Source organism: Monodelphis domestica, chromosome 4 (genome assembly GCF_027887165.1).
Source record: "Monodelphis domestica isolate mMonDom1 chromosome 4, mMonDom1.pri, whole genome shotgun sequence".
Classification (NCBI taxonomy): Eukaryota; Metazoa; Chordata; class Mammalia; order Didelphimorphia; family Didelphidae; genus Monodelphis; species Monodelphis domestica.
This window is the reverse complement of record NC_077230.1, coordinates 442809651-442837323: the sequence shown is the minus strand read 5'-3', so window position 1 is coordinate 442837323 and position 27673 is coordinate 442809651. Positions and strand designations below refer to the sequence as shown.

Below are 27673 nucleotides of genomic sequence, written 5' to 3'. Positions count from 1 at the left end.
CTCTGAATGGCTCTTCATGGTCTTAGCCAAGCCCTCTGAGGCTGGGAGACTTCCTTGAATCACAGGACAGCTGAGGGCAGCTTTTCCTCTGGTGTCAGTCTGGACCTGCAGGTTCTGCTTCCTCTTCTGGAAGGAGGGAAGCTTTTGCTTTGCAGCAAGCAGGTCAGGCTTTAGTCACAGATAATTTTGTTCCTGATCGTTTCCTGGAATCATTTTAATGTCACTTTTTCTTGTGATGGACTGATTGGGGGGGTTTCATGAATTGATCTACACTGATTTGGCTCCATCCTGTCGCTGTACAGTAGTAGTCTCTCAGTAACCGAGGATGACGATTGTCTTTGTGAGCTTTCATCTGTGATGTAGATGAGTGTGCACAGACACTTGTGCATGAAGGAGATTTGAGTGGAAAAGTTGGTGCACAGAGACAGTCCTACTCTCTGGCGCTGGAAGCCTGGGTCCAGTGGCACAAAAAGTCGTTACACCTGGAGACTTCCTCAGCTGCATTGGATGGCCATGTTGTCTTTTGTGCTCCAACACGCCCTGAGCACTCCACAGTGCTTTGCTGCATCGCCCTCTCAGCCGTTGAACCTTCTTATTGGTTTCTTCCATCTGTTCAGTCAAAGCAGTCTTCACATGCCGGGTGAGCAAAACCCTGGTTCGCCAGGGGTCAACGATGACCCGATGGCTACCCTCACAAGGTTTAGCCAGCCTGTCGAAGCTGTTGCCTGGGGTGTGGCCGCTGCGGCATGTTAGCAGCTACTGGGAGCCACAAGTGAGAGCTCTATAATTGCCCACTTAAAGGTGATCTTGGTCTGGTCTTGCCCTGTTCAGTGAAGCAGTCAGGAAAGGAGAGTCAAAGTGGCTCACCAGAATGGCCTGGGCAGAGGCAAAGCTCTGGAGGCTCTGTTGGACGGGAGGAAACGGATTCCACTTGATGGCAAAAGTGTGTTGACTGGAAATGAGGAGGCAGCTGAGGACCATGACTTGAGTGTGACTTTTGGTCTGGTCTCTTAAGCAGAGAACATGCTCTGTTCAGGCTGTGCCCCACAATCAGAGTCTGTGAACCTTAAAAATTCCCAGACCCTACTTCATAAGGTTGCGTTAAGACCATTCCCCATTTTAAACAATGAAGGAACGTAGATCAGGAATGTGAGAACTCTACTTCCCCCCTACTTAAGTCTGATCTAGTGGAAGATAAAGTTGTAAACTCTTTGCTGACAATGAATAGTACTTAAACCCATACTTATAGCGAGACAAAAAGTTCTTAAGCTGTGCCTATTTTTGGATCTAATACAAAAGGGTGCCAAGTAACTATGAAGGTCAGACAACTTGTGAACTTGCAAAAGGCAAAGAGATGAGAACTTACTTAGGCATGAATTACTCAAAAGTTTAGACTACTCAGGTGTGAATTAAGAATGGTCTGTCCTTTGAAAAACGTCTACTGTGATTGGTAGATGGAAGAACTTAGGGGAGGAGACATAGGAGAGGAGCTCAGAGACATTCAGATTCATTCAGATTCAGGCATTGAGCTGGTGGAGTCAGCTGAGATGGAGCTGGCCTGGTATCACTAGAATCCTTTCTTGAACAAATCTTGTGGTGAGTGATTAAGGACTGACTGATCTCTCTCTCTCTTTCTCTCTCTCTCTCTCTCTCTCTCTCTCTCTCTCTCTCTCTCTCTCTCTCTCTCTCTCTCTCCCCTTTTCTTTAATTCTCCAACCTGGGCTAGCCTATCCCTTTCTCATTATTTCCTTTTTCTCTCTTTCTCTCCTTTTCTTAATTCCTCATTAATATGAATTAAAATCTCTATAAAACCCAGCTGACTTGGGTATATTTCATTAATTGGTAATATTTCCCTGGTGACCACCTTATATTTGATTTAAATAAGTCACTGTCTTAAAAACATATTTTCTGTGGTCACGATTTAATCCAACCACTCTATTATCTGCCACAATTTATATCTTCCACTATTTTAATCACTACAGTGTATGACTCCCACTATTTTAATTATTACAAGTCCCTCTGGGCTACCCTGCACACCTCGCTAACTTGTCTGCTCTGACATTGGCTTTATGGTAATCCCTGTGATGAAGGCTGTTGGGCTTTAGGGGAATTCTTGGTGCAGTTCCAGGCAACAGAAGCTCCTCTCTGGAGTTTCACATGGGACTTCTCAGTCATTCTTTGATCTGGTTTGCATTCCAGAGTCTCTTTTTAACCCTCATTTTCTGTCCTTGAAACAACTTTAAGCCAGAAGAGCAAATGAGGGCTAGGAGAAGAATGACTTGTCCAGGGTCACACAGCTAGGAAGTGTCTGAGGCCATATATGAATTGTATGAAGTAAATATTTAGGGGAACCTCTAAGTCAGCGTGTCCCAGCCCTGCCAGCCTCAGTGTCAGCACCAGGACCCACAAAGGGAGGAGCAGACATTTTCAAAAGCCAGCATGGAAAGCTGAGTCAGTCTCTTTGCTTCTGTACCTCCCTCTGGGCTGTGGGCTTCCTCTGGGCTCCTACCTGATCTCATCTGGCAATCTCTGGTGACCTTAGAAAGGCTAAAACCTTTTCCTCTTTTTCTCTCTTTCCTAATAAAGGCTTAGAGATCTAGTGATAAGCCTCCAGAATGAGGTTTATTTATTACAATTTGGTGACAGGAAGTTGCTGACACGCCTTCTATTTCCTTCTCTACCTCTTCTCAGTTTTTCACAAAAGTGGTGTTTGGGATGGAAAAATTGGGGCTCCTCCATATAAGGGGTGCCGAACTGCCAAAACACAGAATTTATAAAATAGTCAGAAAAGCCACATCTTTAATTGAAGAGAGGAATTCTGGTACTTTCCTCAAGGTCTCCACACAGAGCTGCAGGCCACAAACCCCACACAGAGCCCCGAGACTGGCCACTCTGGCCACTAACCCCTGGGAGTGCCAACTGGCTAGACTGAGAGCTCTGAGGAATAAAAGCATTTGAGAAACTTATATCCTTTTTAGGGGAACCGAGGAACTGAGGATGGGGGAGTATAGCTGATTGGCTTTATAATGGCTACAAGGTAATGAGGAGTTCTAGACAGGATTATCAGGGAGAGGCAGATGCTTTACAATGGATACAAAAGGGAAAGATCCAGCCAAGGACTGTCTCAACATACACCTGAGAAAGAATTTTGACCCAAAGGGAGACCCTGCAGGGACAAAAGGGGTACTGAACACCTGACTGAATTAGCCAGCCCCCACCTAAACTACTTTAAGGCCTCCAGTGAATCTGACACTCCTGTGGCTGGGCTTTCCCTGTGGGAGAAGTTCCCAAGTGACAAGGGCACCCTTGAGGTCTTCTAAGCTAAACTGAACTTGGGGGAGGGGCTTTCAGATCCCACCTGGCTACCAGTTTGGGGTTTTCTAGAGTCCATGTAGACGGGGTACCCCAGAGCCCCCGAATAATAACGAATACCAAAGAGATTGGGCTTCATTCGCAGGCGAGGGGACACTCTTCCAAGCTGAGAGCTCAAGAGAAATGCCCCAGAACAGACAGAAAGTCCCCCGATGTATAGGAAAATACAACCCCCAGTTCAAGTGACATCATTCTGACTCACTCAAGCCTTCCTCTAGGGGGATCCTTCAAAGGTGAGGAGTCAGTCAGGTGCTTAATTTACAGGCAAGTGTAGACCAGCCAGGCACCTTGTGAATGCTAATTGGACAGGCTGGGCTAGAAAGGTGATGGAGTAAGGCTTGGGGTTGCTGTCTTTACAATGCAAGTTAAAGCAGCCTGGGCTGCTCCTGGAAGGAACTGGAGGAGGGCAGAGCAGGATTAAAGACCAAGCCTGTCAGGTGAGCCTCTGGTGCATAAACGAATCCCTAACTCACTAGAATAGAGATTGAACCATTTTGGAAGTACAAACTCAAAAGGCACCTCCTGAAACACTTCCTGGAGGAAGGACACAGGTTGTTTCTGCCTCCCTCAGGCCAAAGGGGGTTTAGGAGGCCCTGGGATCCCCAGTGGGGGTGGGACAATGCAGGGAGATGCCATCTCAGAGGGACTCACTGTGCTGATTTTTACTGGGTCCTAGTGATGTGGGGGTTCAGCTGTGCACCCCTGGGGTTCGGGAAGGATACCTTTTGCAAGAATGCAAGAGTCCAAAACTTAGCTTAAAAGCAAAAAGAGAAATTTATTAATTTAGAAACTAATGTTGAGAGTGGCCAGGAGGATAGCCAGGTGGGCCAGCAAGATGGGGAGCAGTTCCTGGGAGGACAGCAGGGGTGGAAAGGCTGTTCCCCCGAGGACATCAGTTCTGGGGAATTTATACTTTTTACAACAGAGTTAGTCACCCAGGCATGAGGTGAGGTGGGGTGATCATCTGCCTGGGGACATAAAGTTTCCTTAGTTTTAGGGAACAAACAGATAGGATTGAGGTGTGGCCTGGAGGTGCATCTTCCTGTCCATCTTAAATCTAGAGGCCAATCAAAGGTAGAGAGTCATCTCAGGACCCTGAGGAGGGGTTCATTGGGTGCTTTTAGGCTCAGAGTCACGAGGATGGAAGGGAGGAAGGGAGTTTCCCGGATAATAGTTGGCCTGAGTTTCTGGGGGTACAGCGCCCAAGTCACCAGGGGTACTGATTAGCAGCTATTGATATTGCTAGATAACTACTACCTGCATTAAAGACTTGTTCTTTCTAACCACTTTAGGGGTTCTTTGTTTTTGAAGGTTGACAGGGTGGTTCACGGAGACCTCAAGATAGCCTGAGAAGGAAGTTGAAAGTAGATTTTTACAGATCTCTCAAGGAATAAATTCAAAGTAGAGTAAGATCAGAAGAGCCATTCTCTCCCCCCCCCCTTTTGGGAATTTATAAAAGTTTAGACAGTGGGAAATTCTCCAGAAATCCAGAAAAAGATTGCTAAATGGATCCCCAAAGAAAGCCTATTGTACAGAGTATTGATTTCATGGGACAATAAGGGAGTTTCCATAGAGTCATAGATGATGAGCAAAGAAGCCATTTATTTTGGTCAATCTTGGTCAGAATGGGTTTTCTCATGGCCTCCATATGGTTTATTTGACTACGAGGCATTAAAGGAGTTAAAGATGACTTATTGAGCAGATAGAAGAAATGTATTCACTTGGTTCTGTTTTGCTAGATAATAAACTTTATAAAATATAATACTTGAAGTATTAGACATTAATTTAAGTCCTACCAGCTGCTCTGACCATCTCTGCTTCCCACCACCTTCTGTACCACCCTTGATCCCTTTCCTCCAGCTCTCATCATGTCTAGATTTCCTCTGAAAAAGGACCTCAGTCATGGTGGAGATGAGAGATGGAGAACAATTGGGGAGCGAGACTCTAACTCTGTCCCAAGTGGTTAAGGGGTTACTCACTAGTTTGGAAGGATGGCAGACCCTGAGGATTTCCAGTGAAGGACCAGCCCTGGAATCTATTTTCTCCCTGATCCTGTTGCCCCTAGAGTCTCTGCAGTCAAGTTAATGAAGAACCACTTACCATATCCTGGAATGTGCTAGGAAATGATAATGACCTCAACCCCAGGAGTTCCTGTCAAATGCCCCCCTTCCAGAAACTGATAACAATCCTAACTGATAAGGACCCAGCCCCAGGAGTTCCTGTTCACTCCCCCCACCCCAGGAATTCCTGTGCACTCCCCCTACCACTCCAGAATAAAAAGCCTGCAAACCCCCCAAATGGGGCTCCAGCCATTTTTAGAGTGCTGAGCCAAACTGCAGATTGTTTAATAAACTCCCTCCTATGTGTTACATTGTTGGTCATTGTTTCATCCTGAGATTTAAAATGGTTGAGGTCTTAAACTGTAGTGAGTTAAAATGGTGGAAGAGATAAATTGTGATAGATATAAGAGAGGGTGAGTAAATTTTGACCGCAGAAAAATATGTTTCACTACAGTGTCTTGGTTTTTTAATCAAATATAAGGTGGTCGCCAGGGAAATACTCCCAATTATGAAATATACCCAAGTCAACTGGGTTTTATAGAGATTTTAATTAACAATACAATGAGTAATCAAAGAAAGAGAGAGAGAGTAAGAAAGGAATAAGTATGAAGGGCCTCAAGCCAATATGGCCTAGACCTGAGCCTTAAGAGAGGAATCAGTCAGTTTTTTAACACTCACCACAAGGTCTGACTAAACAAGGATTTTAGTGCCAACAGGCCAGCGTCCTTCCTCAAAGAGTCTTCCAGCCAGAGATTGTTTCAAAGGGCCTCTCTCAAGAGCCTCCAGAGCTCCTCCCCAGAGGGGCAGAGCCCTTCAGAGGAGCTCCTCAAGGAGCTCTCCTTCAGAATGAGAGTCAGAAATCCAGATCTTCAGAATGAGTCTTCTCAAAATGAGCTCCCTCAGGATCAGCTCCAGCTCTTCTCTGAGCTCTTATTTTTAAGGGCAAAATCTCCTCTGTCACCTCCCCTAAGTCCTTACATCTACCAATCACTGTAGATGTTTCTAAAGGACCTCCCATTTTGAATTCACAGCTGAGTAGTTTTAATCTCTTTAGTAAGTCAGAAAAAAATGCTGCTGTGTCGACAAATTTCATTAGAAAAAACCTCTGAATAAGTTATCACCCTTTTAGGTTTAAGTAGTTTACAAGTTGCTCCACCTTTATAGGTACTTAGTATCCCATTGTATCAATTCTAAAACAGTCATGACTCAAAGAACTTCCTGTTCCTTCCATAAGCATGGATCAAAGTACTTTTCATTGTTCTCAAGGAGCTCTCTGTCCTAAAGCAGTCCTAAGTAGGGTGGAGTAGGGATATTCCCAAGGCAAGGAGCCCTCACATTCAAGTAGAATTCTCACTATCTGCTAGGGAATTTTTTAAGTAGAAGATTCCCCAATGGGGGAAATTTCCAACATTCATAAGTCTGAGAAATTTTGAGGTTTACAATCCTTGGGATCAATTCACTGGGCACTTCACATAGGTGCTCCTTCTGGGATCCCACAAAGGAAACGGAGTATGGCCAACAGAGGGAGGGGACCCCTGTCACTGGGGCAACTTCAAATTAATGTTAAAAAAGGGGAATCCCAAAAGCTCCTCAGACAAAAGGTCAAATGGAAAAGCATCATTATTAATCGTTGGTAGCCCCATCCCTCTTTTGGGGACAAGGATCTGTTTGTGTTCCTCCCCCCACCCCCCAGGTACTCCCATACACATTTGGATTCCAGAAAGATCCACCCATCCCTGCCATGACTCCCATTCCAACAACAATCCTGGGAGAATGCAGATGCAGAGACTGTGCTAAAACAAGATGCTCTAGCAACTTGGGGACAAATTGGGACACTTGCAACCCAAGCAAAACAAAGAATGGACAAGCAACAGTTTATACCTCTTAATTGTACTAATGCCTTATTTCTTTCCATACTAGTCCTTTTATCTGCACCCCCTGGTATTTCTGCCATTGAAAGCCCTTCATCTCCCATTTCTCATTTTTCTCTGTTGAAATTCATTGCTACCTACCCCTCCCCCCCACTGTATTACTGCACCCTAGTGGCAAGAATATTTCCAAACCCATTCAAGCCTGTGCATTGATTGTATAACGTGTTTTCCTCCAGACTTGGAATTTCTTGCTTGTAGTCGAGGATTACCTCCTCTTTTCTTTATTTGTATTTGCTTGAGATAAAGTTGTGGACTTGCTTGTCTTTGCTTCAGACAAAGATGAGGATTGACCTTCGCCCATCCTGGGACCAAGGATGGAACAGTAAACATGAAGGATGCAGGATAACATTTATGAAAGGCAAATTGCGATTAGGTGGGCGCCTATCCCCTTGTCTGCCCCTCTTCCCCTTGTTTGTATTTGTAATAAACGAAGGATGTGGGTTAACCTTTGAACACCTGCCTATCCCTGGACCAAGCTTAGGGTTTCTGGAATGCAGAATCATCAATTCCTGTGGGTTTTGTCTAAGTAGTCTTTGCCTATAAAAGTTCTGTGTGAAGCAAATGAAATTGGCACTATTTCTCTCTTTCATATAGTGTCCATCTCTTCTCTTGTTACTCTTCATTTTTCGTTACCCCAAACAGGATGTCACAGGACTGGCCGACCCTGTGGATGAGTCTTGTAAGCCACAGAGTCTCACAAATGGCTGCCCGGACAGGGACTTTCACTCGTAACCCCGATTCCTTTGCTGGTCAAAGGATGATGAAGAGTTAACAGCTTTTGCCCCGAGATGGCAGCTCGGATGGGCAGAAGAATCGAACGGAGAGAGTGCAGTATTTGTGGGCCTCCTCTGTTCCCCAACTTTCTCTCTCTTTCGCTTTTTAGTTTAAACTGTCCCCTATTAGGGACCCCCTTCCCCCATCCTTTTCTTTTCTTGGAACCCTTCCTTCGGTTCTCTTTGGAGAACCCCCGACGCTGTGTGCTGGTCATGCAAAGTTTGGACCCTACGGAGATCCCCTCGGTGGTGAGTATACGAGATACTCTAAGGGTGAGAGGGAAATTGTATTTCTTCTTTAGAATGGATCCTAAAAGACTGATTTTTTCCTTTCAAAGCATGCTTGTCACAATGTTGTGTGTTTCTGTTTATCCTTGTCTTTGTCACAGTCTCGTCTCTGTGTATTCTTGAATTGGACACTCACAAAAAGGAAGAATCTAAAATGGGAGAGTTGCAAGATCGAACTTGTCTGTCAAAAATCCTCAGCAGAGGACAAAAGCAAATACCTGTTCAATGATTTTTTCCTCTTTCTTCCTTTGGATGGGCCCCCGAAGGAGCGAAAAAGAGAAAAATTCAGAGCAGAAAAAGGGAGATTTTTACTCCCCAATTAGAGGCTATTTTTCACTTAAGATTAATCCTATGGTTAGATGTATGCAATTTGGGGGGATTGTTAATGATTTTGATATGATCTAAATTTAATTTCGTGCAACTATTTGTTACTTAAATGTGAAATATTAATCAGATTTTATTGGGCACAACAAAACTCCTGGTTAGAAGTTTGTTTTGTTAGATCTTGCCATGCATAATGGTTTCAGTGAATCTGAGAACTGTCTAAATGTGGCTGATAGCCAGACTGACACAGAGAAGGAATGTTTTATTCTATAAGGACAAACAGTTGCACTGGCTACTTTATCGATGTAAAAGTCATCCGGTTGTTGAGAAGAACTTATTCTAGAGATTAAATTTGGGATTTTTTCAAATCAGCTTTATTTACATGCGTGTGCTGTCAGGAGTAGCAACAAGACATCATATGACACACGAGAAGTTTAAGCGATTAATCTGTTCATGGAATTTTATAATACTAGCATGAAGAATTTGGTGTTTTGCAAGAGAGAATTTCTAAGTGATGTTTTTGATCAAGGTTATATGAATTGTTTTTAAATGTGCAAAATGCAAAATGCATAGGAAGGAATTTGTACTCTAGAGATGAACATGTACGTATTCAGATACCAAATGCTGGAAATTAGTGATGCTGAGTGAATGCAGAATGTGTCTGCGTTTGTATTATGAAGAGAATTAAGTTTTCCACCTGAATAGGTTAAGGGTATGATATGCACACTGTATGTCCTTAACAAGACAAATTGAACCAGCCCTGAAATCAAGAGGGCTTCTCATGAGGATTAAATACAATTCCATTTAGTGCCTTTCCTCTACTTACAATAATGGTAAAGAGGGGAAGCCAGGAGAAATAATGAAGTAGTCCCAATGAGAGAAAATAATTAATTGAAGTAGATAAAGGGGATTTATCCCTTCCTAAGCTTTTTTTTAGGAAACAGACCCAGCCTCCCCCTCAGGAGGTCAAACAGTTTTTGCAGGCTGCAAAAAAGACTCTAATTAGCTGAAGGATAAGAATTAGGAAGGTCGGGAAAGAAAAGGAACTTCAGGAATCTCAAAGAGGTCCGGCTGGAATGCCAGGAAACATGCAGCTAACTAGGGATGTGATTAAGTACCTGTGAAAGTAACCAGCCCCCGAGGACCAACTAAGGATCTCTGACCTCACACAGCTATGTTTGTGATCAAACTGTGTGTGATTGTCAAATAAGAACCTTTATGTGAAGGGAAATAACTTTCTATCTTATAACCCATCTAGATAGGTTTATAATTGAATTTGGGGGTGTCGGGATTCGTCTTACGAAGTGCTCCACTGCAATAAGAGTAATGAAGGGAGATACCAACTGCTATTCTTAACTTCTAGTATGAATTAGATATAACTGTAACAATGTTGGTGGAATTGAATCAGGTGTGTAGCAATATTTTAGGCTAAACGACAACTAAACTGTAGGTTTTACTCTACTTTAGACAGGTTTTGGGGAGAGCACGTCAATGCTTTGTGCTTCAGTTTGGTGACACTGAGACATGCTAAAGGACTTAATCAGAGTTATTTGGGAGTTGTGGAGTTTAAACTGAAATCCACTGAGAGTAAGTTATTATGAAGGGGGTGTGATACATGCAATATTCTAGTACGCTCAGTTGTTAAAGGAGGACGGGCCAAGGCTGTTAAGTCATAAATCCAAATTGAGCCAAGGAGCCTTCCGATCAATTGCTCAGAAGCTATGAACCCCTTCCTTGCACACAGGAAGGAGAAGGAAGTTCCACACTGATACTTGTGAACTGCACTAGGGATCTCAAAGAGGTAACAACCTCTGTGTGATGGAACTCAAGATAAGTGCATTTCAATTGTAGATTCAGAGGTTTTAAGACCCTCAAACAAACTCTGCCAGGCCTGGTCTGACCAAGTAGCTTGTTTGAAGCTGTGAATTTTAGCACAAACATTCCATGTCCAGAATGATAAGATATTCAGCCAACAAGATGTAGCTTCAGCCCTTCATTCTGTGAGACGACACTTTCCTGCTCTGCACGTCGTCCATTAGATGGATGATATTCTTATCGCGGCTGAAGGTGAATCTCGAGTAAGCAAGTGCTATCTATAGTCAGTTGGAAATTACCTGGCAAAAATACCATTTAGTCATCGCTCAAGATAAGATTCACAAAACACGTCCCGCACTCTATCGAGGGGCTCAGTTATAGGCAACAGCTGTTATGCCTCACAAATCCAATTACGAAAGGATGCTTTAATGATGACCAGAAATTGTTAGGTGACATCAACTGGGTCAGGCAATATTCATTTCTTGCTACAACTGAACTACAACCTTTATTCACAACACTGGAAGGGAGCTCTGACTCGAATTCCCCTGGAATACTGACACCCGAGGCCTCTCTTGCTTTAGAGATGGTAGAAGATAAATTGAATCAGGCTCCACTCAACCACTATCAGCCTCAATTAGCATCGAAGTGACTATTTTTGCAACTTTCATGTTAGCAACAGGTGCCTTAACTGAGAAACAGTCACTGAATGGTTACATCTAAACAGCAAAATGGGAAAGTCCTTACAGAGTTATGACTGTCTTATGGCTCAGTTAATATGGAAAGGCAGAGAACATAGAACATAGAACATAGAACATGGGTCTCAGGTTTAGGAGAGTGTCCTCATGAAGTCCAGGTACCCACTGCTAAAGACATACTACAGAAATATTTAGTCTTTGCTATTAGCATACCCCATTGCTATTACCACCCACACTCCACAAGGCTTATTTTCTTTTTCGTCACAGCATCCTATTGTTTTTCCTCATATTCCAAGAGATCGTCCCGTATCAGGACCTAATGTTTGTGTTGATGCAAATGCTAATTACAAGACAGGCGTATACAAGGAAGGCAGCTCCCCTGTCCTTTTTACACTCCTTTTTCTTCTACCCAACAAAATGAATTAACAGCTGTTTGACTGGCTTTTTGGTTACTTCAGGAGCCTTTCAACCTTACAATGGACTCTAAATATGTTTTTCAGTTTTGCAGGGTACAGAACAAGCTGTCATCAGATCCACTCAAAGCAACGTGCAAATGTAAATTACAAACTGTCCTATGACAAAGGACACGTCCAGTCTATGTCATGCACGTACACAGTCATACCGCTCTGCCTGGAAATGATATCACAGATCAAGCTTTGATTGCTCCGTGTTATCTAACTGATATACAATTAGCTGAGGAATCACATCATAGATTTCACCAACATAGTCCTGCTTTATGCCAAAGGTTCCAACTCACTAAAGATCAAGCCAGAAGTATTGTTAAAAAGTGTCCTCATTGTGTTCCAAACCACCCCCCAATGCACATTGCTGTGAATCCCAGAGGCTTGAATAGTACAAATGGATGTGACCCATGAATGGTCCTTTGGGCCACTTAAATATTTCCATGTCACTGTGGATACTTATTCAGGATTTTTATGGGCTTCCTGCTTGATGGGAGAAAGAACTTCTCATGTTATTAATCACTGCTTAATGACTTTTCAGATGGCCGCCCCCCCAGAACATTTAAAACAGATAATGGACCTGCTTATACTTCCAAACAAGTTTTTCTTTTTTGCCACACTTGGGCTATTCACCTCACAGGTATCCCACACAGTCCACAAGGACAAACTATTGCGGAGCAAGTAATCAGATCTTAAAAACATTTCTTTTAAAACAAAAAGGGGGAGACAGCACCCCGCATCGATGATTGGCAATAGCTGTATATACTATAAATAATCTGATCTTTACTTCCAATAATATATCCAGAGATGAAAATTTTTCTCTGCATTTTCTTATGAACGAAATTCAGGCACCGCTCCGGTGCTCCCTGCCCCAGAACAAAAACTTGGCATGTGGAAAGGTGATAATCAAACTTGGCAAGAGGCAAAGACCACCCAGGGGTCCTGCGGGGCCGAGGTTCTGTTTGTGTCTCCACAGGTAAAGACAGAGTACGGCTCCCTCCCCGCTGAGTTCGAGAAATGGACCATAAAGAGAAGGACAAGGAGAGGACGCAGGAAGCCTCACGAGGAGACTCGACAACGTCTCCATAAGACACTGACTCTTCTGCTTCTATTCCAGACTTTAAGTGCAGCTACTGGAGTAAAGAGATGGTCTCTGGGGAACAACCACCTTGGGTAGAGTATGTCAGCATGGGACTCGCTTTACCAGAAGTCATCTTATATACAAAAACTAACTGATATTCCTGGCATTTACCATTTTGAGAGACAAGCTAAGGACAACAATCAGGCCAACAATTTGTTTGTGTCTTTCAATTGGACTGGACTAGTTGGGGCACCCCCAGTGGGCCTCGCAAGAGACCATCCTGCATGCCTGCCCCTCAGATCTCTGGAGGTGCATCATTATGGTCATCCTGACCTGTCAGACTCCTTCTGGATAGGACCTTATCGTGTAGATAAAAGGGAAAAATATGAAGATTATGGCCAACTGCAATATCTAGGTTGGCTAGGGGAATCTTGGGATAGTATTTGGGGACAAGAAAGACCTATTTGTCCATATGTGATGGGATATGAACAAAGAGACACTGTTAATATGTTTCTGCCCTTGCTGTCATGTAGATCTAAAAGGGCATCATGTAGTCATTGGAAAATATGATGTGGGTGTCTTGGCATAACGACACGAGGTATATTGGAAAGAAACTGGATTCTTATAAATTGCATGATTGTTTTATAGGAGGATACAGCTCGACTTTGTGGGTGACGCCCCAGAGCTAATTGGTTACATTTTGCTAATTTCACACAGATTTTGACTGATTATGGAAAGCTAGCCCCGGCATTGGATGAAGTAAATATGTCTCATTGTGTTAATGCTACTTATAATGGAAAAGTCCAAAAACCAGTAACTAGAAGTGTTACATTAGACATTCAAGGTAAACACTCAGGGGGGTGGTATCACTCACCGGCAGAGAGAGCAATGGAAAGATTGTCTCAACTAATCAGCCCTAAGAAAAGAAGATGTATTTCTTGCTTAGTTTTAGGAATTGTAGCCCTGATAGCCGCCATAACAGCTACAACTGTCAGTAGTGTTTCTCTAGCACAAAATGTAGCTAATGTACAGACCCTGGAACATGATGCAGCATACTTACATGGGCCAGCACAGAATGTAACATATTAATACAAGGGTTTTTATGCTTTACAACAAATATCTAAAGATGTATCGTTATTAACCAATCAAGTAGAAATTTTAGCTATCAAGGGTAAATTAAGGTGTGATTATCGCTATTCAGCCTTTTGCCTCCTTCCTGTTAAAGCTAACACGTTTGATGCATTTGAAGAAATTAGAAATGATTTACAAGGTCTTTGGTTAAAGAGTAACATCTCAGAGGACATCCAACAATTGAACCACATCATTGATGAGATGGATAACTCTTTAGCTGAGGACCTTCGCCCCGAACATATCGCTGATTCCTTATACAACTGGATTAAGTCAGGCCAAAGTTGGCTATCTCCTTTAGCTCAAATGAGTATAACCATATTAACTTTCATACTGTTCATAGTTATCTTAGCGGTCCTTCTTCCCTGTCTGTTCCAACTCCTTTTGTCCAGCTTGGGCAAAATTGGCCGGATCTTGGCTCTCCACAGAATTCTTTTGCAAAACAAATAGGGGGAATTGTAGTCGAGGATTACCTCCTCTTTTCTTTATTTGTATTTGCTTAAGATAAAGTTGTGGATTTGCTTGTCTTTGCTTCAGACAAAGATGAGGATTAATCTTTACCCATCCTGGGACCAAGGATGGAACAGTAAACATGAAGGAAGCAGGATAACACTTATGAAAGGCAATTTGTGATTAGGTGGGCGCCTATCCCCTTGTCTGCCCCTCTTCCCCTTGTTTGTATTTGTAATAAACGAAGGATGTGGGTTAACCTTTGAACACCTGCCTATCCCTGGACCAAGGTTAGGGTTTCTGGAATGAAGAATCATAAATTCCTGTGGGTTTTGTCTAAGTAGTCTTTGCCTATAAAAGTTCTGTGTGAAGCAAATGAAATTGGCACTATTTCTCTCTTTTCATATAGTGTCCATCTCTTCTCTTGTTACTCTTCATTTTTCATTACCCCAAACAGGATGTCACAGGACTGGCCGACCCTGTGGATGAGTCTTGTAAGCCATAGAGTCTTACACTTGCTGTGTATTTTAACAAATTGTCTTAATCCCTCCATTCCTGCTATCATTGTATTTGTTGCTAAATAACAACCCTTTATTATACTTCCTGTTAATATGACTAGTGACTGGTATGGTGGCCCAGGCATTTATGCATTACAACTAATTTCCGATAGTTTAAACCCTCTTAAACACTTCATTGCACCCCTTATTTTGGGATTCACTGCACTCAATGCATCACTTTTAACCTTCCCTAAAAGGAGTTCACACTACACAGACAAATCATGGATATCAATCACTCTGGTACATTCCTTTATTAAGCCTCATCCATTGCTAATTCCTTTTATAATAGTATCTCCTCCTTTATCTCCAGCAATGATTTGACCCAAACCTTTATTGCTTGTGGATTTGCTCTTGTCTTATTTTTTCTTAATTGTTTTTGCTTTCCAGTCTTCATTCAATACCTACGGTCTACTATTCAAAAAGTCAAAATCGAACTGAAGTCTCTTCAGCTCAAAGTTTTTTAAAAAGGGGGATCTGCTGGGAGCCATCAAACCATGACTCCTTGACAAAGTCACCCGGGGTAGCTAAGGAGGCCACAGAGTGGGCCTTGGAAAGATATGATTGTCCACTCAGTCCCCCTTGCATAACCCCTTTCATTAATATCCCTTACCTATGGAATTGACATGTTTATTATTCCCCCTAGTCTCAGAAGGAATAACACAACAGCAAAATGCCTGCACTCTATTTCTCCAAAAAATCACCAAAAGAACAGACCCTCAAACCCAATCCTAAAATACTACTGTGAGATTTAAAATGGTTGAGGTCTTAAACTGTAGTGAGTTAAAATGGTGGAAGATATAAATTGTGATAGATATAAGAGAGGGTGAGTAAATTTGACCGCAGAAAATATGTTTCACTACAGTGTCTTGGTTTTTAAATCAAATATAAGGTGGTCGTCAGGGAAATATTCCCAATTATTCAAATACCCAAGTCAACTGGGTTTTATAGCGATTTTTAATTAATAATATAATGAGGAATTAGAGAAAGAGAGAAAGAGTAGGAAAGGAATAATTATGAAGGGCCTCAAGCCAATATGGCTTAGACCTGAGTCTTAAGAGAGAATCAGTCAGTCAGCCTTTTAACACTCACCACAAGGTCTGCCTAAACAAGGATTCTAGTGACACCAGGCCAGCTCCATATCAGCTGACTTCACCAGAGAGAGCTCCAGCAAGACCTCCTTAGAGATTGTCCTCCAAGAGCTTCCCTTCTCCAGAGCCTTTCTCAAGAGATTCTTCCTAAGCGATCCTCACCAGAGATCCTCCAAAATGATTTCTCCAAAAGGATATCTCTCAAGAGATTCTGATTTTTCTTATATAGGAGTTTTTCTCCCATGTCACCTCCCTTAAGTCCCTACATCTAGCAATCACTGTAGACATTTTCCAAAGGACTGCCCATCTAAATTCCTGCTAAGTCGACCAATCTCCTCAGTAAGTCTGAATCAGAAAAAATGCTGCTGTGTCGACCAATCTCCTCAGTAAGTCTGAACTAGAGAAAACACAGCTGAGTCAACTAATCTCATCAAGAGAAAACTTGCCCGACCCTTTTAGGTACCTAGCATCCCATTGTATCAATTCTAAAAACAGACCTGGCTCAAAGAACTCCTTGCCTTATTGTAAGCATGGGTCCAAGTACTTTCATTGTTTAGCAAGGAGTTTTCTCTCCTAAAGCAGTCTTAAGTACGGTTAGAGTAGAGGTCCTCCCATTTCTGATCCTGGCGAGTTCTCACATCCAAATGGGGAATGTTTATCAGTAGGGAATTTGTTCCAATTAAAATTTCCCCAATGGGGAAATTTTTAACATTCACAAGTCTGAGAGATTTCAAGATTTACACTACCACAAGTTAACTTTTACTGAGGTACATAATTCCTAGTAAAACTGTAGCTACAAGCCAAGCCTAGAACATTGTCACTCACAGAAAGTAATGGAGCCAAAGAGCTAAATCAATTGTACAAAAAATCAAGCCATTCCCCAATTGATAAATGGGCAAGGGACATGGATAGACAGTTTTCAGATAAAGAAATCAAAACTATTAATAAGCACATGAAGAAGTGCTCCACATCTCTTATAATCAGAGAGATGCAAATCAAAACAACTCTGAGGTATCACCTCACACCTAGCAGATTGGCTAACATGACAGTTATGGAAAGTAATGAATGCTGGAGGGGATGTGGCAAAGTAGGGACATTAATTCATTGCTGGTGGAGTTGTGAACTGATCCAGCCATTCTGGAGGGCAATTTGGAACTATGCACAAAGGGCGACAAAAGAATGTCTACCCTTTGATCCAGCCATAGCACTGCTGGGTTTGTATCCCAAAGAGATAATGGACAAAAAGACTTGTACAAAAATATTCATAGCTGCGCTCTTTGCGGTGGCCAAAAATTGGAAAATGAGGGGATGCCTATCAATTGGGGAATGGCTGAACAAATTGTGGTATATGTTGGTGATGGAATACTATTGTGCTCAAAGGAATAATAAAGTGGAGGAATTCCATGTGAACTGGAACAACCTCCAGGAAGTGATGCAGAGCGAGAGGAGCAGAACCAGGAGAACATTGTACACAGAGACAAACACACTGTGGTATAATCGAATATAATGGACTTCTCCATTAGTGGTGGTGTAATGTCCCTGCACAATCTGCAGGGATCAAGGAGAAAAAAACACTATCCAAAAGCAGAGGACAAACTGAGGGAGTAGAAACACCAAGGAAAAGCAACTGCCTGACTACAATGGCTGAGGGGACATGACAGAGGAAAGACGCTGAGCGAACACTCTGATGCAAATACTAACAACATGGCAATGGGTTCAAGTCAAGAACACATATGATACCAGTGGAATCACGCGTCGGCCCCGGGGGGTGGGAGGGAGGAAAAGAAAATGATCTTTGTCTTTAATAAAAATGCATGGAAATGATCAAATAACATACTATAAAATTAAAAAAAAAAAGAACCAGTAGAGGGAAAAAAAAGAAAGTAATGGAGCCAGCATACAATTCAATCATAAAGGCCCATGCAAAACATGCAGGTAACAAGCTACATCATGCCTCAGTGACTTGATTCTTCCCCTTGAGAAACTCCCAAGTAAACCCTGAAAAAATGATCAGTCTAATTGTGAATTGTGTTCCCAGTACCTCTCCACATCAATGATGTGACTTTTGGATTGCCTTTAAGAACTTCTGAATGATTATTTATTTTTATTAAAAGTATTAAGAAAATTTACTTGATTGTTTGTAAGCTCAAAACTCCTCATAGGTTATGAGAAAAATAGTCACCTTATCTTGTGTGAAACCTTTATTCTGTCAAGAATCTGTAATCACAATACAAGAATATGGAAAGTTAATGAAGTGATTTGTTAAACGTTAATGTATCACTTTTCCAATGATCTCTAGTTAGACGCATGTATTAATGTATCTGTGTCTGGAAAATGGGTATAAAAATAAACATCAAGCTTGGGGATGGCAGAGCAGCTATCAGATGCAAAGCATGCCCTTGGCTGTAAAATATTGTAGCAGTCCACACCTAGCTATGGACAAGAGAAACAGTTAGAATGTACAGAGTGGCTTAGAAGAGAGCATGCTCAGTCTTGGCTAGTAAAGCCTCTAACCCTTGATCCCAGCTTCCTCCAGGTTCAGGGGGAAAACAGGTTTCTTTGTGTTCACCTGGCTAAGATAAACCACACCTATACCTTGTCGTAATTTACAATTACCCAATGGCAATACACTATGTCATTCATCAATATGTATTGGGTACATTTGCATGTCAAAGACATTAAAAGCAGCCACAGCAGTCATTACCCTCTCTTGGACCACACCTCTCACCTATGTCTGTCTTTGCTGGAGTCATCTTTAATTCCTTTCCTTCCCTATCTCTCTCACCTGGGACCTGGCCTTGGGCCAGGCACTTTCTTTTCCAATGCTAATACCTAGCTCTTTCTAATTCATCCTATTACCTGCACCCTAGTCTGTCAGCCCTAAGGTTCGGGATTGGCAAATAGTCTGAGGAATCTAGGCTAATTCTCTCAGCTAAGTTCTCTATCATGTCTCCGACCTGAGTGGTGGTAAAATTGGGACTACTGGATGGTTTGTGCCTTTGAGAGGTCCAGAGTCCAAAGTTTTGCTGTGGCTCCATTGTAATTAATAGGGCTTGGTTTCTGACTCATTTCTACCATCTCTTACCTGGCTCCCTCAGGCCCCCCCCCCCCCTGCGGAATCCAATCTACTATCCTTTCTTTCTCTCTCTCTCCTTGAGGCATTCACAGAGACTGCCTCAAATATACAGTTGTCTTCCATTTGTTGTTATCTTGACTGATCATTTGCCACCTGTCTGGAACCCCTGGAGTCTTGAGTGAGGCTGGAACTTGCCCATGGCCGTGTATTCCTGGAAAGCAAGATCTGGAAGGGGTGGGGGCAGGAAATACCATCACTGAGTTAGGAATAAGATCTCTCTTATCTCAGGCCCCTATAAATATAAGCAGGAAGCAGAGATACCCCTCTGCCCCTATTCCCAGGCTCCTCTATGCCAACCCAGCCTAAACTCTCCCTGCTAGGCTGAGAGATTCTTGTTCTTTCCTAGTTTGGGACCCTGAGGATGTGGATGAAAGGAGGAGCTCCCAGGAAGAGAAGGCAGGGGGAGGGACTGAGTCATTCCCCTTCATCCTCCCCCTCAGTCCTTCTTCTTCAGTGCTCTGAGTCAGCCCAAGCATCCTTTCCTGGGACTTTCACTTTGTCTTCACTTCCTCTCCTTAAACTTCTGCAATTTTAGCAAGATTTTGGTGGAATGACTAGAGCACTAACTTTGGTGTGAAGGAGAGCTGAATTCAGATCCTTGGCTCTACTCATCTCACTTTGCATCCCTTCAGGCAAATTCCTCCAGATTTCTCTTCAAGTATCCTCTCATCATTTCTTATAGCCTGATACAATTCTATCAAAATCATATGCTGCATGTTGTTTAGCCATTCTCCTCCTGATGGGCGTCTCCTTAAATTTCTAACACTTTTCCACCACAAAAAGATGCTGGGAATGTTTAAGCCCTTTTCCTTTTTCTTTGATATCTTTGGCATGCAGAACTAGTGGAGGTATTTCTAACTCAAAGGGTATGGACAGTTTGATGGCCCTTGGAGATAATTCAGAAGGGCTCTACAAGTTGTTGGATCTGTTCACAACTCTACCAGCAGTGCATTAGTGTCCTATTTTTATTTAAAATTTATTTTATAATAAAATAAAATAAAAATAAATAAAATAAATAAATAAATAAAATAATATAAATATATATTTAATATATATAAATATAAATATATATAAAAATAAAATAAATAAATAAATAAATAAAAATAAAAAATAAAAACTAAATAAAAAAATAAAAAAATAAAATAAAATTTATTTATTTAAAATTAGTGTCCTAATTTTCCCACATCCCCTCCAAATTTTGTCATTTTACTTTTGTGTGACGTCACATTAGACAGTCTGATAGCATAAAGTGATACCTCAATGCATTTAATATGAGCATCTCTCTAGTATGAAGTGATTTGGAGCATTTTTCATATGAATAAAGATAGCTCTGATTTCTTCATTTGAAAAGTGCCTGTTTATGTCCTTTGACCATTTATCATTTGGGGAAAGCCTTGTACTCTCATCAGGGTGACTCACATCTCTCTACATTTAAGAAATGAGGCCAATCACTGAAGAAACCTGCTGCATATACTTTTCCATTTTCATGATTATGGAGTCTTTTCTTCCATTCTATTTCCATTTAGCCTTTTCTCTTTATCCTTTTGCCCTGTCCTTCCTCGAAAGTGTTTTGTTTTTCCTCCCTCAGTTTATCCTCTCTTCTCCCAGTGCTCTAACCCCTACTTCCTTCTCCACATCTTCCCTATATGGTACTTTAGATAAGACCACACTAACACTCAATACAGTACCAATTTAGCGCATTGTGCAATATGTAATAACACTGCACACCTATCCTTTCTTTTACTACCTCCCCCTCCCCATCAGCACCCCACAATGAAATTGCTTTTCCTGGTTCTCTCTTTTAGGCACTTTCTAAATGGAAAAATGTTAAGTTTACGGAGGCCAGGAAGCCTTTAATTGGGCAGAGTTCAGAAATAATATATGTTGAAGATTAGAAAATATGGGCAAAGCTGATCCCCAAAACAATTGTTGAGGGACGGTGAAAGCAAGATATGGAGGCAAAAGGAAGTTCTCGTGATGGCTGATTTCAAGAATTCACAAGACTGACGTCTGCGGAAACCTTTGATATAAGAACCGATCTGGGGCTGAAGGATCAAGGCATGAAGTGCCAAAGTATAAAGAAACAAAGTTATTGGAACTCTTTCTACGAATGCTCACATCCTCCCAGCCACCATCGGGGTAAGCAGGCTGCTGCTTCTCTCCCAGCTTTGCAGAGGTCACACACAAGCAGTTCTCACATGCCTGTGACAGCTTGGAGAGGGGTCTGAGAGGCAGCTTACAGTACAAGGAAGACGGATGGAACATGTACAACGTCACAACCCGCAGGAAAAAGATTTACATTTTGTGCTTCATGTTTAGAATCAGCCAAATTAGGTCTGAACATCCTTTCCCAGAATCCTGTATTGTCTATGTGGAAACAGATGTTACTTTGGACAATCTTGCATTGTTTATTCCTTGATTCTCATCACTGACTTTGCAAATACATGAACAACTCTCAGCCCTGCAAGCAGAGGAAGCCTCAGGGTTATTTCCAATAGGAGGCATCTTTGTGGATTTTTCACAGCATCTTCCCCCCCTCCCCTGCCCTGGGCTTCTGTCAAGGGTTTCCTTCCACAGAGGAAAAGACCCGACTCTGCTTAGGCTGTTCTGGATGCAGCAAATTCTCCCTCATCCTTCGGTCTCTGTCTGTGTCTCCGACCCTTTTAATGGCTGTATTTGGTGCTTAATAGAGACCCGGCACAGAGGCAGCCCTCACTGCATTTGTTCCTTCCTTCCTCTGTCTCGGGGGCTGCTCTGGCCGGAGGGCTCAGCCAAGGACTCCCTGGACCCGATGCCCTCTGGAGCTTTTCCAGTGCTCAGCCAGCAGGACCCCCAGGAGGACGAGGACCAGCCCAGCTGAGATGAGGCGGACCAGGTTGCCCACAGTGTAATCCTGGGCAGCAGCATCTGCGGATCAGAGATGGTCACTGAGTAATGGCTGCCCGGTGTTCAGCCCCTGTTTCACCCAGGTTTCACCTCCCACAAGCACTCAGATCCTCCTCCCAGACCTTTGCCCAGAACTGGGGAGATGCCAGTTATTCCCCTGCTGGTAGCCTGGCTCTGTGGATGAGGGAGGGGAGGGGCTGAGGGGCTGGGCAGCCTCCTGCCTCCTCCTGCCCTGAGTCCTTCCTCTGCTCTCCCTTCAGTTCTTCCCAGCTCCCTCCTTCCCTGAACCTCCATGCTTGCACTTGCTCTCCTCACTTGCTCCTCCCCCCTCTGTAGCCTGGCTCTGATCTCCTCCCAGAAAGAAGCTACACCCCAAAGTCACCAGAGACGCCTTCCTTGCCCAGGCTAAGGGTCCCCCTCCTCACCCTCCACCCTTTCTTGTAGGACTTTCTCCTCTCTCTGGGTTGCCATGACAACACTTTCTGCCTGTGCCACCCCCAGGGGGAGGGAAGGAGACCCAGCCCTGTCCTCAGGGGCCCCCAGATTATTCCTTAATTCAGTTCTCCAGACTTTTATTAATCCCCACCCTGTGCCCATCCCAGAAGATACAAGGTAAAACCAAGCTACCTCCTGCCCTCCGGGGGCTCCACATGGACACAAATACATCATCTCTCTGAGGAGGGAATCCCTAACAGCTGGGGAGGGGGACAAGCTGGGGATCAGGAGAGGCTTCCTGTAGGAGCTCAGGATGGGGCAGGCTGAGACGTCTACCAGGATGCCTGCTGGGAGGCTGGAGAGAGCTGGCAAAGCCCAGGACGCAGACCGAGGTTTGGGGGGATAAGATAACCCTGATGTGTGCGGAGTCCCCTGTCCAGCCCTGTCCTCAGGGGGCCTCAGGCTTATTGCAGGATTCAGTTCTCCAGACTTTTATTAACCACTGACCCAGGGTCAGGCCCTGTCCTAGGCCAGCCCCAGAGGATACAAAGGCAAAATATGCTCTCCTGCCATGCTCTGTTATTTCCTATAAAAATAGATCAGTCACAGCTGAGCTGTGGGTCACTAACAGGTGGGAGGGGACAGGCTGAAGATCAGGAAAGGCTTCCTATAGGAGGCAGCTCCTAAGCTTAGTCTCAGAGACATCTTTGAAATAAAGGAGGAGGTCAGGAGGGTGAGCCTTCCAGGGAGGGGACACAGCTTTGACAAAGGCTTAGAGGGGGGAGAAGAATAATAAAGAGATACAATAGGAGTAGTGGGAAATTAGGAGACCCTGGTTGAGGCAGGCAGACCCTGACTGGACACCCAGCCTCTGTGCCTCCCTCCTCCCTCTGTTGGGAATCCTCCAGGTACTTACCTGAGGGCCTGTCCTCAGACTCAGGGCTTGGAGAGGTCCCTGGGGATGAGAATGGGCAGGGTTAGGGGCTCTGCAGGAGGGACCCGAGAGGCCTGGAGAGCTGGAGGGTCTGGAGACAGTGTATGAGCCCAGCTGTGCCCAGACTTGCTGGGTGAGGGATGCTGGGCCAGTCCCTCCTCTCTGTAGGCCTCAAGGATTTCCCATCTGTCAAATGGGCCTGAGCTCAGGACCTCTCCTGGCCTCATTCTGAGACTTGATGCTCCTGTGAGTCCTGTGACCCCCTCTGAGCTCCTGGAGGGCTCTGGGGACAGGAAGGGACCCAGCAAGAAGAATGGAGGAGCTGGTGCGGCAGGGAGGGACCCTCTGAATCCTCCTCAGGGCTCCTTGTCCTGGCTGGCTGCAGGGACCTGAGGTCCCCCCTGCCTTGGGGCCAGAGCCTGAGACTGCTGGATCAGTGGGAGGCTGGGCTGGGCAGAGGAGGGAGGAGGGGGAGGAGGGCCCTTGGGTGCTTCCAGCGTATGGGAATTGGGGTGCAGCACCCAAGGGGTCCCCCCTCCCTCTATACTGGGGAAGCCAGGGAGAAGCAGAGGCCCGGCACCCTAGTTCCAGCTATGGCTGTGTGGGTGAGGAGAGGGAGACCCAAGAGCTCCTGGGGAAGGGAGAGAAGGGAGAAGTGTGGGGCTGCTCTGCCCCTCTCTTCCCCCATCTTCCCCCCCTCCCTGACCAGCCCTGCTCCTCCTTCTTCCCCAGCCTGGTCTTTCCTCTGTCCCTTCCCTCCAGCCCTCCTCTTGCCTTGATTACTCCTGAGAAACAGGGGCTCAGCCCAGCCTAGACAGAAGGTGGTCAGCAATGGGGGGAGAGAGAGAGAGACAGAGACAGAGAGAAAGAGAGAGAGAGACTGAGAGAGAGAGAAAGAGAAAGAGAGACAGAGACAGACAAAGAGAGAGAAAGAGAGGGAGAGAGAGACAAAGAGACAGAGACAGAGAGACAGAGAGAGAGAAAGAGAGAGACAGAGAGAGAGACTGAGAGAGACACAGAGAGAGACAGAGAGAGAGAGACAGAGAGAGACAGAGAGACAGAGAGAGAGACAGAGAGAGAGACAGAGAGACAGAGACAGAGAGACAGAGACAGAGAGAGACAGAGAGACAGAGAGACAGAGACAGAGAGACAGAGACAGAGAGAGACAGAGAGAGACAGAGAGACATAGAGAGAGAGAGACAGAGAGAGAGAAAGAGAGAGACAGAGAGACTGAGAGAGAGACAGAGACAGAGAGAGAGAGACAGAGAGAGAGACAGAGAGAGACAGAAAGAGAGAGACAGAGAGACAGAGACAGAGAGAGAGAGACAGAGAGAGAGAGACAGAGAGACAGACAGAGAGAGAGAGACCCCCACCCTGTCCTCAGAGGAAAGAGTTACTCACTTGGTGGGGGGGACATCAGAGCTGGGGGAGTCGCAGAGCTTTGGGGGAGGTGAGGATCCTTTGAATTGCCTGGAACAGGGAGAGAAGGGGGATTCTGGGGGGGGTTTAACATGCCTCCCTTTGCCCCGGTTTCAAATCCCCCACCTGAGGCCTGCTGTGCCCTCCTCTAGTCCTCTGACCTCAAACCCCTTCCTGAGGCTGAATAGAAAATTGTATGTACTTGGGACCAACACGACTGTATGGGCTGCTGATGGTGGGGGGGTGTCTAGAGGGGTCATGAGGAGAGGCCTCACTGTCTACACTCTCTGAGGATGCCCCAGTGCCCTCCCTCTGAGCCTCCTCTTCCCCAGCCCCCCTGGCCTCTGGGGTCCCCTGGACAGGCCTGAGGAGGCAGGGAGGTGCCCCAGGGCAGAGAGGGAGGCTGGGAGATGGGTGGGGGGGCTAGGAGGGGCTGGGGCTGCCTCACCTGAGACCCGGAGCACCAGGGGGGCGCTGGGGGAGGACCACAGGGAGGAGGAAGAATTATTAAAGCCAAAGCATCGGTAAGTGCCATTCTGGGTAGGAGTCACAGCAGGGAAGAGGAAGTCAGCCTGACGCCCCCATCCATGGCTCCGGGTCCTGCTGCGGCTGATCTCTTCTCCCTCCTTGCACAGGACGAACATGTCATGATATCCCTCTGACCGACACTGCAGGGTCACGCTCTGTCCTGAGGCCACCTCAGAGCCTGGCAGGGCTGCCAGGGAGGGCGGGGCAGAGAGGCCTGGGGGGGGGGGAGACCCTGGAGTTAGAGCGGGAGCAGCCCTGGGGCAGGGAGGGGGCAGATGAGGCTGGGAGGAGGCCTGGGCTGGGCTGGGAGGTTCAGCTCTGAGAGAGGAAATGTCAGGTGTGTGAGGGGAGGGAAAGACCTTGGACAGCTCTGGGAAAGAGGAATGGGGGGGGGGAGGGAAAGAAGGGGGAGGAAGCCTGCATGATCCTCTGGGACAGGCTGAGAAGGGGACGAAGAGGCTCTGCTGTGCCTCCTGATGCCCCTCAACACCCTGACCTGGGCTGGGAGAGGGTCCTGGGCAGCAGCAGCTCCACCCTCTGCTCTCTCCTGGCTCTGGGAGATGCCTCACTAGCCCTGGCCTATCCCCAGGGAGCCCCCAGCTCTGTCTGGTCTCCTGAGGTCCAAGCTGAGCCTCTCCTGCCTCCTGTCTGACCCCAAGGTGGGAACTGAGTGAGGAAGCTCTTGGGGCAGTGAAGAGTCCTGGGTCTGGAGTCTAGAAGACATGATTTCAAATCTAGCTTTAGGTCCATCTTAACTAGGTTATCCTCAGCATGTCACTTTCTCTCTGCCTCAGTTTCCTCATCTGTAAAGTTGGGATCACACTAGCATTGACCTGGCAGAGTTGTTGTGAGGATCCAATGGAACAACAAGGATAATGTGTTTGGCACACAAATGCTGGTTCCTCCCCTCTTCTGCCAACCCCAGAGGGAGAGCTGAGGCAGACACAGGGGAGAAGCCAGGAAGGGCAGAGCCAGAGGGACACTCGGGGCCAGGCTGGGCTGAGGAGGGACCCAGAGCTGTGGAGACCCTGAGCGAGCCCAGCCTGGGGGGAGGATGTGCCTTACCTGTCACCACCAGCTCCAGGGGGTCACTGCGCTCTGACCACCAGGAGGATGAATGTCTGTAGAGGCATTGGTAGGTCCCTGCATTATGTGGTGTCACTGATGGGAGGGAAAACTCGACCTCATTTCCAGCTGGTCTCCCAGCTTTGGGTGACCATTTATATCCTCCCCTTTTCTCCAGCTGCCAATCTTCAGCCTCCCATGATCCCCTGCATCTGAGGGTCACAGCTCCCCCATGGGGCACCACAGAGCCATTCTCTGCCCTGAGGGAGGGTTTGGGGAGTCTGTCTGGGAGGGAAGGAGAGCTGTTAGGTCCAGGGGAACCCCCTTCTGTAGGAGCCCCGCCCCCACCCCGGGTCCCCTCTCTATAGACTGTCAGCCCAGCCCAGACCTCCCCCAGCTCCCTCCCCTGGGTCAGTTGTGTCCTCTGGGAGGGATATTGTGGGAGGAAGGACTCACCTGCTCCCTGGGTCCTTGTCCCCTTGCACAGACACAGACCTGGCAGAGAAGACCCTGATTACTCTCGGCTCCCACCAGCATTCCCACAGGAAGGACAGAGACAGCTCAGGGCCAGGGCTTAGGGCTGCTGTGAGGGAAGGAGGCTGGAGCCCAGGAGACCCCTCTAAGAATCCCAGATTCTCTCCTCCCAACCCCACTCTTGCTGTGTGACCTTAGACTTGTCACTCCTCTGCTCTGGAGGAAAGTTTCCTTCTCAGCACAGGGGAGGTGGGGGAGGGGCACTTGATGGTGGCTAAAGTCTCCTCTAGGATGGGGGCTGCTGAGGACTCACCCAAGCACAGCAGGACTGAGAGGGCAGGAGTCATGGTGCTCCCAGAGGCTGGTGGGAGAAGGGACTGAGGCTGACCTGGGGCTGGTCTGAGGCAGAGGATGACACCAGGGCCAGCTCTGCACTGTGTCCCCACCCTGAGCCTCTCTGACCAGTTTCCCTTCTCCTTCCTCTCTGTGGGTCCTACTTGATGATGCCATGCAGTGGGGAGGGTGTGGGGGAGGGAGCAAGGTTTGGGGGAGGTGGTTGGAGAGTCATCTGGGTCAGAATGGTGGAGCACTTCCTGCTTTTTCCTGATTCAGACCCCATTGCCAGGGACGGATAACCTGGTCAGCTTCAGGAGCAGCCTTTTATCTTCCCCAAAGTGTCTTTCAGAGTTCCGGATGGAGCTACTTAAATGTCCTTTTTTACCCCCAAAGTTTTGCAGGCTCTTAACAAAGCTGCAGCCTTCGTAGCCATCTTC

At 45.6% G+C, this 27673-nt stretch overlaps 1 protein-coding gene across 1 annotated transcript; it reads right to left on the bottom strand.

The window, feature by feature from the left end:
* Nucleotides 1–20986: 20986 nt before the first annotated feature.
* LOC107650521 (leukocyte immunoglobulin-like receptor subfamily A member 5) lies at nucleotides 20987–27367 on the bottom strand. The gene is made up of 7 exons (XM_056796665.1): nucleotides 27214–27367; nucleotides 26883–26921; nucleotides 26427–26711; nucleotides 25282–25575; nucleotides 24816–24884; nucleotides 23397–23435; nucleotides 20987–22066 (listed from the first exon to the last, which is right to left on the bottom strand). Exons 1-7 carry the CDS (start codon nucleotides 27245–27247, stop codon nucleotides 21927–21929), a joined length of 900 nt encoding a protein of 299 aa, XP_056652643.1. The 5' UTR covers nucleotides 27248–27367; the 3' UTR covers nucleotides 20987–21926.
* Nucleotides 27368–27673: the final 306 nt, after the last annotated feature.

Excerpts from the sequence above, each read along its gene's own strand:
- LOC107650521 (XM_056796665.1), bottom strand. The coding sequence starts at position 27,247 with ATGACTCCTGCCCTCTCAGTCCTGCTGTGCTTGG. Across the intron at positions 26,922-27,213 it reads CTCAGTCCTGCTGTGCTTGG|GTCTGTGTCTGTGCAAGGGG; the intron begins GTGAGTCCTCAG and ends CTTCTCTGCCAG. Across the intron at positions 25,576-26,426 it reads CCTGGAGCTGGTGGTGACAG|GCCTCTCTGCCCCGCCCTCC; the intron begins GTAAGGCACATC and ends CCCCCCCCCCAG.